The sequence below is a fragment of the Carassius carassius genome, chromosome 28 (genome assembly GCF_963082965.1).
Source record: "Carassius carassius chromosome 28, fCarCar2.1, whole genome shotgun sequence".
Classification (NCBI taxonomy): domain Eukaryota; kingdom Metazoa; phylum Chordata; class Actinopteri; order Cypriniformes; family Cyprinidae; genus Carassius; species Carassius carassius.
This window is the reverse complement of record NC_081782.1, coordinates 8,566,455-8,580,490: the sequence shown is the minus strand read 5'-3', so window position 1 is coordinate 8,580,490 and position 14,036 is coordinate 8,566,455. Positions and strand designations below refer to the sequence as shown.

Here is a 14,036-nt window from a genome sequence, read left to right as displayed (position 1 = left end):
GCTTTGCCCCTAAATGAAACACAAGTCTTCAGATGGAAGATGAGACTCTGGGTTCGGACCATAAGGTATGGTTTTTAATTAAAATATTCATATTAATCAGATTTACTCACATTTAATGCACCTTACTTCGAAATGTCCAGAAATATGAGCTTTCACTTGTCTTTGATTATTTAATTCATTCACTATATTTATTAATAATATCTCATTTCAGTTTTAGTTTGGCTCTAGTTTTGTATTTATTGAAGTTTATATAAGAGGGTTCATGTAGCCTGGATCAAAATTCATATACAGAGTAAATCATTTTCACTGAAGGTCAAAATAAGTTTGAAAGTTGTGGGAAGCATGCTGGTGATGTAAAAGAAAGGCAAATGACCGTGGAGGTATAGTTTTTTCCTTTGAAGTTCTGTCATTTTTATTTTGGCTGCAAAATTCATAAAAGGTATATTATTTTGTTAAGATTATCTTAATGGACAAAACATGTAAGTTTCACGAACTATGATTGAACACAGACATTTTTTTTGTGATAATCCAAAAGCCTATGGAAAAATCCTATTGGCTTTTTGTTTAGGGAACCAGTGTGATGCTAACAACCGATCCACACACAAAGTGATGTCATAGTTCCCCCACTCTATTGCATGGCTGGAAATACCTCTCAACCAATTAGATTAGAAGGCCAGTGTTTTATTTTATTTTATTCTATTTTAGTGAAATCTATTAAACTTGTTTTTGAAAACTATAATCGTTTGCATCTGGTTTACTTTTCTTTCTTTCTTTCTTTCTTTCTTTCTTTTTTCTTTCTTTCTTTTTTTTTGTCCTAATGTAATGATTTAGAGGTTAGAGAACTACATGGTAATTTTGTCACTGTCCCTGGAGGAACTATGTCATTTGCATTTCAGGCCATTGTCTTCATAATTTGTCAGATATAAACAAACACATCACCAGCTTTGTGCTTTGACAGTAGCCTATGAAAGAAGTGTGGCAGGTTTGCTTCTCTTTATTCCTAATTTTTTTTAAACTATCCAGTTATTGCTATTGTTACAGCTATAGTATATTACTATAATATTGAATGAAAAATTTTCTACATACAGGGACTGATATTCATCATGTCAGTGGGAAACGTCAGCTTTATAAAGGATTTTGTGATAGCTGGCTTTCCTGGACTTCAGCCTCATTACTATGGACTTGTATCAGCACTTCTATTTTTTGTTTATGTGTTTACATTGGTAGGAAATGCTTTATTTTTTATGTTGTTTGTAACGAGTAAGAGCCTTCAGAAACCTGTTTACTATTTCATTATAAATCTAGTCGTGTGTGATGTACTATTCAGCACCGCAACATTACCGAAAATAATCAGTAGGTACTGGTTTCAAGATGGAACCATTTCATTCTTGGGCTGTTTTGTTCAGATGTTCTTTGTGCATTATTTTGGCAGTGTCTGTTCAGTTATTCTGGCAGTAATTGCTATAGACCGCTATGCAGCAATTTGTTACCCGCTTCAATATCATAACATCATGACAAACCAAAATGTACTCATTCTGTTCTTTGGCTCTTGGATTTTGGGTTTGCTAGGCCCTGTGGCAATGGTCATTCGAGCTTATCCTCTCCCTTACTGTGCAGAAAACACAATTATACACTGTTACTGTGATCATGTTTCCATCACAACACTGGCATGCACAGACAGATCACTATATAGTATTCCAGCGCTCATCTATGCCTTTGCAATACTTTTGGTGCCCTTTGCTGTTATTATATTCTCTTACTGCTATATCTTTCTAGCAGTTATGCAGATTTCAGGTACTCAAGGAAAGATGAAGACTTTCTCCACCTGCAGTCCTCAGCTCATCATAATTGCTCTATTTTTCCTACCCAGGTTATTTAACTATTTGTCTGGCAACATTGGTATAAAGTTCAGCACTGATTTGCGATTAGTTATTATTATGATGTATAGCTTGTTGCCACCCATGATCAACCCCCTCATTTACTGTTTGAGAACAGAAGAGGTCAAAAAGTTACTAAGTAGACTATTTCAAAAGAAACAAATTGGTATTCCTTTACGGTCGATCTGATGTGCTTCATTTAATGAGGTGGCCAAACTGTCGCCATTGTAATAAGATCCTCAACACTAGATATCACTTTGCATGTACCATAATCCAGTAAGAGTTAATGGACTGAATGCCAAGAACACTAATAGAAGTCTTTTTTGAAGGGCACCTGAAAATTTATTTTATCTTCATGAAATTATTATTCTTTTTTTTTTTTCACCTTCTGCTGTAACATTACTTACAGTGCTAATAATATATTATAGACATATAATATGGAAGTTTTATTATGATAATTTATGCAATAGGTAGGCCTAAAAGGACTTTTTCCACTCACAATCGTATACATCATATAAATGCATGTAAATTCACTATGTACTGTTATACAAATATAAAGAAAAAAATTGAATGATATGCCATATCATTATGATTCAGGATGACTTCTCTGAGCAGTTTTAATTTTGCCTGAACACCCAATCTTTGCAAAAATGGAATACAAAACAAACATTATTTTATCTTAGTTTCTGTTAATGTTGCAGAGAAAACTGGCTTCTGTTGTTGAACATGTTGTAATTGTTGATTATATTCTTTGTCATAGTTTAGGAAATTCTATTTGTACACAACAAAGTTTATGGCAGCACATCAGAAAACTTTTTGTAAATGAGTGAGAATTCCAGCATTTTCTTGTGCACTGGAAAAGTTTTTCATTTGCACATAAGAGTATTTTTAGTTATTTCTTTTCTTTTTCAGTGAATGTCACTTTAAATACGCTATACTTTAATTCTTTACATGATAAAGCACTGTCACTATTAAACTGATGGATAAAATTGGATGCCTTATGTTACTCGATGCAACTCTCACACATAGTCGTCTAATGAAAATGTTTTTAAAGGGGTTATATAACGTTGCTAAAAAGAACATTATTTTGTGTTTTTGGTGTAAAGCAATGTGTTTATGCAGTTTGAGGTTCAAAAAGCACATTATTTTCCACATAATGTACATTATTGTTTCTCCCACCTTTCTGAAAAGCTCATCGTTCTAAAAAGTGAGGTGTGCTCTGATTGGCCAGCTATCCAATGTGTTGTGATTGGCCGAATACCTCAAGTGTGTGACGAAAATGTTACACCCCTTACTTAGAAACCAGACCATTAATTTTCCTTAATAAAAATAACTAAATAGAAAAATGTATTTCCTAGTTTCTTCATTTTCTAATGAGTGAGATTGTTTCAAGTCAAGAAACGGGTTTAGGTTGCCTGATGATAATAATATTATTAATATGAATATGATTATTATTATTATGTGAATGATGGGGGTATTAAACAGTTTTCCACTCAACCCCCTTCCTAATGCGGACCAAATGATAGGCGTTACGTAGATTCAACTTGGTGAACAAAGATGTGCCCTGCAGCCTCTCGAAGGCTGAAGACATCAGTGATGCTGTTCAGCCCTCTGTAATAAATACAAGGATGCAGGGAACCGTCCTTCTTGCTCACAAAGAGGAAGAAAGGACTGATGAGTTTGGCTGCCAGAGAATCAGAAATATATTTCTCCAGAGTGGAAAGGGAGTATAATCTGCCCTTAGGCGGAGATGTACCTGGCAATAAGTCTATAGCACAGTCATAAGGATGGTGCAGAGGAAGAGAAGCAGCCAGGGACTTACTGAACACTCCCTTCAGGTCAAGGTACTCCCCAGGCATGTTAGACAGATCTGAATCTTACAGAATCTTCTGAAACCTCGCAATGGCAGATCTCACACTTGGAACGACGACCTACCCAAGAGTCATTGCAATGTTCAGGATGGCTGACAAAATCATACTGTTCAATGCCTGCATAACGCAGATGTATTTTGTCCATTTTCTAGGAGCTACAAATTAATTTTTCATGGCACTGATGGCTCTCAGTCGATTCATAGCTATCCTTTTAGATATCATGATATCAGATATCATATCACCCTGACTAAAAATTCTACTATTGCTGTTATGTGTGCATGTCTTTGGATAGCAAACATGCTGTAGTTAGCGGGAGTCACTCACTTGGCCCAGTGTGGAATACTGTGGGTCAAATTGTCACGATTGCATAAAGGACAGGAAGCAAGTTACAAGTAAATGATCCTTTATTAGAGAAGTATGGCCAGGCTGGGTTGGTGGTGGGTGAAGCAGGGACCTCGATGGCAGCACAGACTGGTGAGATGGTGATTGAGTGCGCAGGTGGGTGATGATGAGGGATCCGTGAGATGACTGGTAATCCAACAACGACCGAACAGGAACAAGACACAAGGAGTAGCTGAGCAGATGGGACACAGACAAGAATCACTGAGGACCTCAAACAACAATCTGACAAACAAGAGACGAAAGACAGGGCATTTCCACAAGTAGGCTGGTGGAAATGAGCTGCAGCTGCCGCTGATCAGATGATCAGTGGTAACACCCACATGAAACAATCAACATGACGTAACAAGAGACAAGCAGGAAACAGTGCATTAATGAATCGTGACACAAATGTCATTCCTCAATGCTACTTTGATCATGTCACTTTAAAGGGGTCATATGATGTGATTTCAAGTTTTCCTTTCTCTTTGAAGTGTTATAAGCTGTTTTTGAATAGATAAGATCCCTAAAGTTGCAAAGACTAAAGCCTCAAACCCAAAGAGATATTCTTAATAAAAGTTTAGACTTGTCCACACCCTCATAAAACAGCTCGTTCTAACATGCCCCCACATGTCTAAGTTACGATGTGGGAAGATTTTCATAATGCCGCCCAAATGTTTACACAAGCAAAGAAGACATAATTTTGATTCTCACTGGCCGGCGCCATGGTGTGAAGATGCTGTTTCATCATGAAAGCAAAAATACTTTGGCCTCTCAAAAGAGGAAACAACTCGAAATCAGTGGTTAAGTTATTTATACAACTCAAATATTCAGATGTGTTCTGCACATTTTATGGCGGACTGTTTTCTGATACTTGGAGAGAAGACTATGCAGACATGGTTTTATATAATGTGGCAGGATGCAACGCAACATGTAAAAACATTTCAGAAATGCGGGGCATAGAGAAGAAACAGTAATGTACAGTGTGTGGAAAATAATGTTTTTAGTTTTTTTACCTTAAACCACATAAACACATTTCATTACACCAAATACACAAAATAAAGTGTTTTTTAGCAACATCATATGACCCTTTTAAGCAAACTAACGTGGTGATTTAACTACCATGAGAGTCACAACTGCAGCCATTACCATGTTCGTTATATTCTCTGAAAATATATTCCTGAGTTCCTCTTTGGGAGTGGTTAGTTGTGCAGGTGTCACACATTAACATTAACTTGCTCTGTTCCCATAGCTCTCTGCTCCATCCCTCTCATCACATACACCCCTCGCAGGTCGCGGGGTTCCCACGAGACTGTGCTCTATTGTTCCGGTTCCCAGACACACTGCCGTTTGGTCCTCAACCAGCTGAGAGGCTCTCGCAGTGCCATGCGATGGTACTGGACAACTTTGGTGGACAGCCCAATGCTTCTCCACCTCCTGGCTGACAGTGATAGCTCCCCCGCTGTCGAGGGCAACCTGCAGCAAATCTCCCATTCCCTGCTCCTCCCCAGTCATAGCGGATGGCGTCGACTCCTCTGCTCCCTCTTGGACAGCAGCCAACCCTCCTCAACCTAGGAGCACGGAACCGAGCCCTCCGTCCCACCTCATCTTCCATCATTCCAGCACCACCGTCTCTCTGCTTCTTCCTGCTGCCCAATCTCCACAGCACCACAACCTCCTCCCAGGATTGAGGGCTCTCCGACAGTGTGTCCCTCCTTCCTTCCGGGTTTCCGGGTACCAATGTAACAAGCGTTCATAGTCACAGCAAGAAGGAGGTGGGAACCGGTGAACATTCAAAAATCGTAATTATAAAATAAACACAAAAAATGTGCGACAGCCTTGATGACTGCCACACACAAACAGGACGCAAAACAAAAAATAAAGTCCAGGCCTGGTCCTCTCTCGTCTTTCACTGTCGTCACTTCTTCCATGGCACAGGTGTCGTGCATTATCATTAACTCTACCAGCCTCGCTCCATTCCCACGGATCTCGACCCCGGCCCTTTCGTCAAAAAGTATTTGTTGTATTAGTGTATATAAAATTTTTACTGTGTATTTACGTGACTGTCGTAAATAATTCATTTCAAAACAGGTGAAAGACACTGTAATCACACAATGGGTTTGGGATTGGGAGATTTTGTGGAATTTAGATTTTGAGCAGTGGGATGACACATGCCACAAGGTGGTTCCAGCTCATGTTATTATTATTATTACCATATAAATAAGCATTTTCTCTATTGTCTGGGCCCATATGGAGGCATTTTGTGTGTCTGGATTAATAGAGAGAAAGCCTGTCATTTCAAGATTCTAAATCCAGTCTCTCTATTAATGTATACTGTAAGTTGCTTCCTGTCTCACTGATGTGAACTTAGCTTTATTGAATGGCAAAAAAACAACAATAACCTTGTCTTGCCAAAGCACTGACAGAGCCCATTTATCTAACGGCATTGATGAACGCTCCAAATGCAAACTTTGCATGCAACAATCAGGCATCAACTGACAGCGCTCTGATCCAATGGCATACAGGCATCGTCAGTTTGACAGTACTCTAGCCCAATGATGTTGGGGTCATATTTCAGGGTGACCATGCCAATCTTTATCACAACCCTGCTAAAATGTAGCAATGTAGTGCCAGTATGCGTGCTCATTGGTGCCCCTACAGCTGGTGGCGACCTAGGCGACCGCCTAGCTTGTCTATGTCTAGAAACGGCACTGTTAAAGAGTGATGAACCAGGCAGAGGTCTGGGCAGGTGGCAGCGAATCAAAGGCAGTATACACAATCCAAAGTCAGACACGAAACGAACAAATACTACCTGGTGGTGATTAGCCCTAAACACGGGATTATGGGAAATGGTGTTGGGACTGGAAATGGACACCAAATACAAGAGTCCTGAGTGGAGTGTCCTCTACTGGAGTTCATGGGCACTCCAGCTGATGATTGTGACACTAGTGTTATCAGAAGGTTTGTCTTTGGTTGCCATGGAACCAGAGGCCTTTTCTGCCCTTTTGAGGTGTTAGTTGCATTTCAGGGGGAAGGGACCATAGACCCTCATAGTTGGCCCTTTGGTTAAATAAATATAAATATAAACAATATATATAACAAATAGTTGTGTGTATGATTTGTCCAAATGCTGGAGTTACAAATTCAAGTTTCGAGACAACACAAACGGCAATGACTCAAGCATGTTACTGTCAAAGAAACCAAACTGTTCATAAGGTAATTATGAATTAATGAGACAGCAAAAATTCAAACAACACTTCAATTCGTGGGAGGTGCCTTTAGTCTTTATTAGTCTTGATAAACGGTGACTGTGTATAGCACTTTTAGATGGACGCACAGAGAGAAAGGCTTTTTTGTTTGTGATTGTGAATCTTCTCCATCAAACTCAAAACAAATCAATTTTCATAGATTATGCTTATTACATTAGAATAGTTTCCATGGAGGTAATATATGTAAATGATAGATTATCAATATAATCTGTGAAGAATTTTGCAACAACAGCAATTGAAATGTAAAGTTTTATATGTTGTTTTATTTTGCACTGACAGTTAAATGCTTTTGTTATTGTCATTGCTTTTAAAAATTATTTTAATATTTCAGTGAATTTGCATCAGGGAACAAAGTCATTCTAGAGTCATGACTCCCACAAATGTCACTGTCTTTACTGAATTCTACCTGCTGGGATTTCCAGGACTGCATCCACAGTATTATGGAGCCGTGGGAACCCTTTTGTTCTTTGTCTACTTGACACTAGCAGGAGGAAATCTCTTTATCATTTCATTTATTGTTTATGAGAGAAGCCTTCAGAAACCCACCTATTTAATCTTCTGTAATCTTGCAGTGTCTGATCTGGCTTTTGGAACTGCCACGCTGCCTAAAGCCATTGCAAAATACTTTTTCAATAGCAGTGAGATACCATTTTATAGCTGCTTTGTGCAGATGTTTTTTGTTCACTGCTTAGGGTCTATTAACTCTTTCTTAATGCTATTAATGGCCATTGATCGATTTGTTGCAGTGTGTAACCCACTGAGATACTGTGTCCTTATTACAAATAAGACTATTTTATTGGCATGTGGATTGATTTGGATCATCTGTATTTCATGGCTGACAGTCATTGTTTATCATGCCTTCGTTGAGCCCTATTGTGATTCTAATGTAATAAGCCAAAATTACTGTGACCAAAATTCGATAATTAAACTGTCTTGTGGAGATGTAAGGCACAAAAAGTTTGTTTCATTTTCAGGTGCCATGTTTGTTCTTTTGGGCCCTTTGATTTTTATTATATTTTCATTTATTGCTATAATCAAGTCTGTTTTCAAAATCACAGATGTTCAGGCCCGTTATAAAACGTTCTCAACTTGCACTCCTCAACTTCTCATCATTTGTCTGTACTATGTGCCCAGATGTGTTGTTTATGTGCATGATGTGACAATAGCGATATCACCTGGCATTCGTGTTATGTTAATCATGTGGTACAGTCTTCTCCCACCTGTTGTCAATCCAATGATTTACTGCTTCAGAACCAAAGACATCAAAGATGCATTGAAGAGAAAAATTAGAGATAGGAAAGTGAACATGCAGATATGATGCGCTAAAATACTGAAATTGCTTTAATACAGTAGAGTGCAATGTTTACACTTTGCCCTGTTTAGGTATTTATATAATTGCTATTCTGGCTGTTCGTACACATAATGAGAATCAATGACATGTTTGTGAAATAGTGAATATTTTCCCTGATTAACAAACAACTTTTTAATAAAAGTATATTTTATTGCCTCTTTCTTTATTTTTATTTTATTTTTAAAAGGCATATTAACTTCTGTCTCATTTACAACTCTGTGTGTTTGCTGCTTAAAAACATGAGTTGATACTTTAGAGTGGGTGGGATTATTCTCATGTCATTATTGTTGCACCGCCTCTACTGCCGCTACTCAAAAAACTTTTAATTCCGCGTTGCCCCATCAAGCTCTCATTGGATCCGCTCCTCTGCTATCAATGAGAGAAGGATAGGAAGGATAGGAAGCATAGAAAACGTCTGTACTTTCTCAACAGACAGAGAAACAGCCACTTTTGGGTTGTTAAAAAAGTTATGCTCGTTCAAAACAGCTGCGTTCGCTCCTTCACTGGCTGTGCTGCTCTAGCGATTCTGTTGTTTCTGTCACAAGTTCAGTCACCCAGGTAGTGAAGATTCTCTCTGGCCAGTCAGTGATCAGCAGAGTTTACATGTCACATTTTGGTACGATACCTTTCACTTAGAAAAAGTACTGTACCCAGTAGAAAACACGCAAAAGTGAACCGTTGTGCTGACATTTTATCCTACCTGTCAGATTTTACTACCAAGGTTTACTGCGCATGCACACATCAATATTGCATTATTTTTCTCATGCTCAACAATATTGAATGTATCTGCATTACTGTAAGGGTAGTTTAGGACTGAGGTAGGTGTAGGTGTAGACTTTAAAACACAATCTTATAGGTAGAAACATTTGTTTATTTATTGTTGGTTTTCTGTAGCTGTATCCCTTCTAGCTACAACCACGAATATAACACATAATTGCTGAATTTGCATTACTGTAAGGGTAGGTTTAGGGTCGTGGTAGGTGTAGACGTTAATAAACCATAACTTTACAGGTAGCATTTTTCGTTGTCGAATTGTACTACCCACTGTTTTAATTGGAGGTAGCAAAATCTGACAGGGTAGGACAAATCGACAGAACATTGTACCGTGCCATACCATGCAGTGAGAAAATGCCATAAGTTATAACTTATGCACTAATAAATATTTTTTGTGGTACCATTACACTTCATTGAAGTATAACTTTACGAAATTAACAAAATATTTACGTAACCATCTGGTCAGGAGTAACGGTTGGAATAAAATAGCAGGCTGAGTGAACTGTATCAATATACTCTTTTTTTTTTTACCCGACAACCTGCAATCCTTTAGGCATATATTATGCTGCTGACATTTACACTCACATACATAGATAGAACAATAGGCCTATGTGAATAAACATACTTTTTTTCTTTTTTAGTGCGCTATCTACAGTGCACCTCTGTGTGATTTGGTCCGTGTTGCTTAGGTCAGATGAAATAATAAATAAATAAAATTTCTTATGTTTTTATATTGATCCTTATATTTTCAGTTACAGTTTCTGAATATAATTTACATAAAAATATCTTACATATAGGCTAATGTTATTAATATATAGTTTTTAATAATGGAAACTTGTTTTTACCATGAGTATACATGAGGCAAAATAAATTAGAATGAAGGATAAATTAAAATTCATAGCATTTATAAAGAAAAAGTCCTTTTGTCTTTGTTCACAAACAAGATAGTCAAAATGCTTTGTCATCTTGTCAATACAGTGCACTCTTTGATGTAAACTATGGCAACAGTTTGGATGAGTTACTCTTATGAAATGCAGAAGGCTGCTCCTCTTTATGCCATACATCCATTTCAAAAGTACAAATTTACACATTACTGTATGTGGGATACTGATTGAAAGAAACTGTTTTGAAATGGTTAGTTTTTCTCGGTCGCTTTGGTGCATTTCTCGAATCATCCTTAATATTTGCAAAGAAGTATGTGCATTTCTCAAAAAATTTGTACAAGCAGTACCACACAATAGATTATCTGCAAATGCCTGTAACTTACTCAAGATCTTTAGTTCATCTCTTAAAAGCAAGTATTTATGTCAATGAATATATCATTGCCATCAGAATGAAAAATCCTTGTGTCATTGATTACAAACAAGAAAGTCAAAATGCTTAGTCATGTTGTCAATATAACAGTGAATTTTGTTAGTATTCTAATAATGTGTTTTACACACACACACACACACACACACACAGGTGCTGGTCACATAATTAGAATATCATAAAAAAGTTGATTTATTTCACTAATTCCATTCAAGAAAGTGAAACTTGTATATTATATTCATTGATTACACACAGACTGATATATTACAAATGTTTATTTATTTTATTTCAGAAAATTAGAATATATACCAATACAAAGAAAGGATTTTTAGAAATCTTAGCCAAAAGAAAAGTATGAACATGTAAAGTATGAGCATGTACAGCACTCAATACTTAGTTAGGGCTCCTTTTGCCTGAATTACTGCAGCTATGCGGCGTGGCATGGAGTCGATCAGTCTGTGGCACTGCTCAGGTGTTATGATGGCCCAGGTTGCTCTGATAGTGGCCTTTAGCTCCTCTGCATTCTTGGGTCTGGCATATCACATCTTCCTCTTCACAATACCCCATAGATTTTCTATGGGGTTAAGGTCAGGCAAGTTTGCTGGCCAATTAAGAACAGAGATACCATGGTTCTTAAACCAGTTACTGGTAGCTTTGGCACTGTGTGCAGGTCCCAAGTCCTGTTGGAAAATGAAATCTACATCTCCAAGTTGATCAGCAGCAGGAAGCATGAAGTGCTCTAAAACTTCTTGGTATACAGTTTGTTGACCTTGGACCTCAGAAAACACAGTGGACCAACACCAGCAGATGACATGGCACCCTAAACCATCACTGACTGTGGAAACTTTACACTGGACCTCAAGCAACGTGGATTGTGTGCCTCTCCTCTCTTCCTCCAGACTCTGGGACCCTGATTCCAAAGGATATGCAAAATTTACTTTCATCAGAGAACATAACTTTGGACCACTCGGTAGCAGTCCAGTCCTTTTTGTCTTTAGATGCTTCTGATGCTGTATGTTGTTCAAGAGTGGCTTGACACAAGGAATGCGACAGCTGAAACCCATGTCTTGCATACGTCTGTCCATAGTGGTTCTTGAAGCACTGACTCCAGCTGCAGTCCACTCTTTGTGAATCTCATCCAACATTTTTGAATGGGTTTTGTTTCACAATCCTCTCCAGGGTGTGGTTATTCTTATTGCTTGTACACTTTTTTCTACCACATCTTTTCATTCCCTTCACCTCTCTATTAATGTGCTTGGACACAGAGCTCTGTGAATAGCCAGCCTCTTTTGCAATGACCTTTTCTGTCTTGCCTTCCTTTTGCAAGGTGTCAATGGTCGTCTTTTGGACTACTGTCAAGTCAGCAGTCTTCCCCATGATTGTGTAGCCTACAGAACTAGATTGAGAGGCCTTTGCATGTGTTTTGAGTTAATTAGCTGATTAGGGTGTGGCACCAGGTGTCTTCAATATTGAACCTTTTCACAATATTCAAATTTTCTGAGATACTGAATTTGAGATTTTCCTTAGTTGTCAGTTATAATCATCAAAATTAAAAGAAATTAACATTTGAATTATATCAGTCTGTTTGTAATGAATGAATATAATATACACTTTTCACTTTTTGAATGGAATTAGTGAAATAAATCAACTTTTTGATGATATTCTAGTTATATGACCAGCACTTGTATATATACTTGACAGTTTGAGAACTAGATGAACCATTTTGCATTTAATGACTTGTATGACGAACTACGTTTTGAGCCGTAAGACTATTGCACAGAGAACTACAATAGATTTTGAGCAAAATGACAATAACAACTGATAATGTAAGAGACTGCATACTAGTGTACATAATCAGTTGCATGAATGTACCAAAGTGTTCGCAACTTGTTCAAAAGAAAGAGAAACTTGCTTTTATGGTGTGCACAAGTGACTAGATGATGTGGAGGTTGAACAAGTTGTTTTGAGAATTTCATTTCTGATTTGAGAAATTCACCAAAGCTACTGAGAAAAACTGTAATAGCAATGACAAGAACCTATTCATTGCCATTAATGTGACAGAATCCACACATAGGAACCTGAGAAATATATATATATATATATAATTACAAGATATTTTATGAACACTGATGTGTAGAAATAATTATTCAACTATACAAATACTATTTAATTTGACTGTTTACCTCTTTAATTAGACATTTATGTTCAATGTTGTTTTTATTAAAATATAATTCTCTGTGTGATTACACAAGCCTATCTTTGGTCCCCCAATATCTCATCGTATTTATGTTTTAAATATTAATATATGAGAACTGACCACTAAATTAAGTGTTTCATAGTTTCATGGATCTGTTCATGTTGTGCATTATACTGCCCAGAGATCATCAAGACTAACCATCTATCTTTATTTCTATTATATATTACAATCAGAGTAAACATACTAAGGCAAAAAGGCTCCTTGTCTCTAGGTTTGGGCCTATTGATCCATGCCAAATATCTTCTACAGAGCCTCCAAACATACAAGAGTCATGATTTTGTTATATTGTTGTCAGATAGATGTTCAGATATTCATATCTTGTTTTCATGTCTTGTGTTTCATGGCTTTAGTGTTTCTTAGCTAGTGACAATCATCTTACAAGAACATAGTTCAGGGTTTTAACTAAAAATAGATTTTATTAAGTTTTCAATTCATTTAGTTTTCAACAACTGTAGGAGATAATTCCAAATCTTTTAAAATATATGTTCAGCCAATGGACACAATCAAACACAAAATCACGTTTTGTCAGAAACAAAGCTCACGTGGTCACACACAAGAGCCGTCAAACAATATGTCACTGTGTGGGAGGTTTCTTTTGTCTTAAGAGAGAGATGAAAAACCGCGACTTTAGCTTTATCTGATGGACACTGATACAGAAGATATCATTTCATTTGTTCTATATCTATGGTAATGCTTAAATGGTTGAAATCCAAAAAAAAATAAAAAATACTAGATTAAATAATTATATACTACTATTTATGTTTTGCATTATACATCTATGCTAATCACATCTGGGCCTAAAATGGTTCAACTTGGTAATATATTCCTTAATATTTTGTATATAGTTTTGATATGTCATTATATATGATTTCCACTTCAGCTTTGTTGTCCTTTTTGTCTTTTCTTGTAGCGTCCATAAGTTGGTAATTGCAACGCTGTTGTAAAGTC

General features: G+C 37.0%; 2 protein-coding genes across 2 annotated transcripts; both read left to right on the top strand.

Moving 5' to 3' along the window:
* The first annotated feature begins 1,103 nt into the window (after positions 1-1,103).
* On the top strand, positions 1,104-2,066 carry LOC132108385 (olfactory receptor 10A6-like). The gene has a single exon (XM_059515092.1). The coding sequence runs from the start codon at positions 1,104-1,106 to the stop codon at positions 2,064-2,066; it is 963 nt and encodes a 320-aa protein (XP_059371075.1).
* Positions 2,067-7,750: 5,684 nt separating this feature from the next.
* On the top strand, positions 7,751-8,713 carry LOC132108384 (olfactory receptor 1E16-like). The gene has a single exon (XM_059515091.1). The coding sequence runs from the start codon at positions 7,763-7,765 to the stop codon at positions 8,711-8,713; it is 951 nt and encodes a 316-aa protein (XP_059371074.1). The 5' UTR covers positions 7,751-7,762.
* The last annotated feature ends 5,323 nt before the right edge of the window (positions 8,714-14,036 follow it).

Bases quoted from the DNA above. Each gene is read 5' to 3' on its own strand.
- LOC132108385 (XM_059515092.1), top strand. From the start codon at position 1,104: ATGTCAGTGGGAAACGTCAGCTTTATAAAGGATTTTGTGATAGCTGGC.
- LOC132108384 (XM_059515091.1), top strand. From the start codon at position 7,763: ATGACTCCCACAAATGTCACTGTCTTTACTGAATTCTACCTGCTGGGA.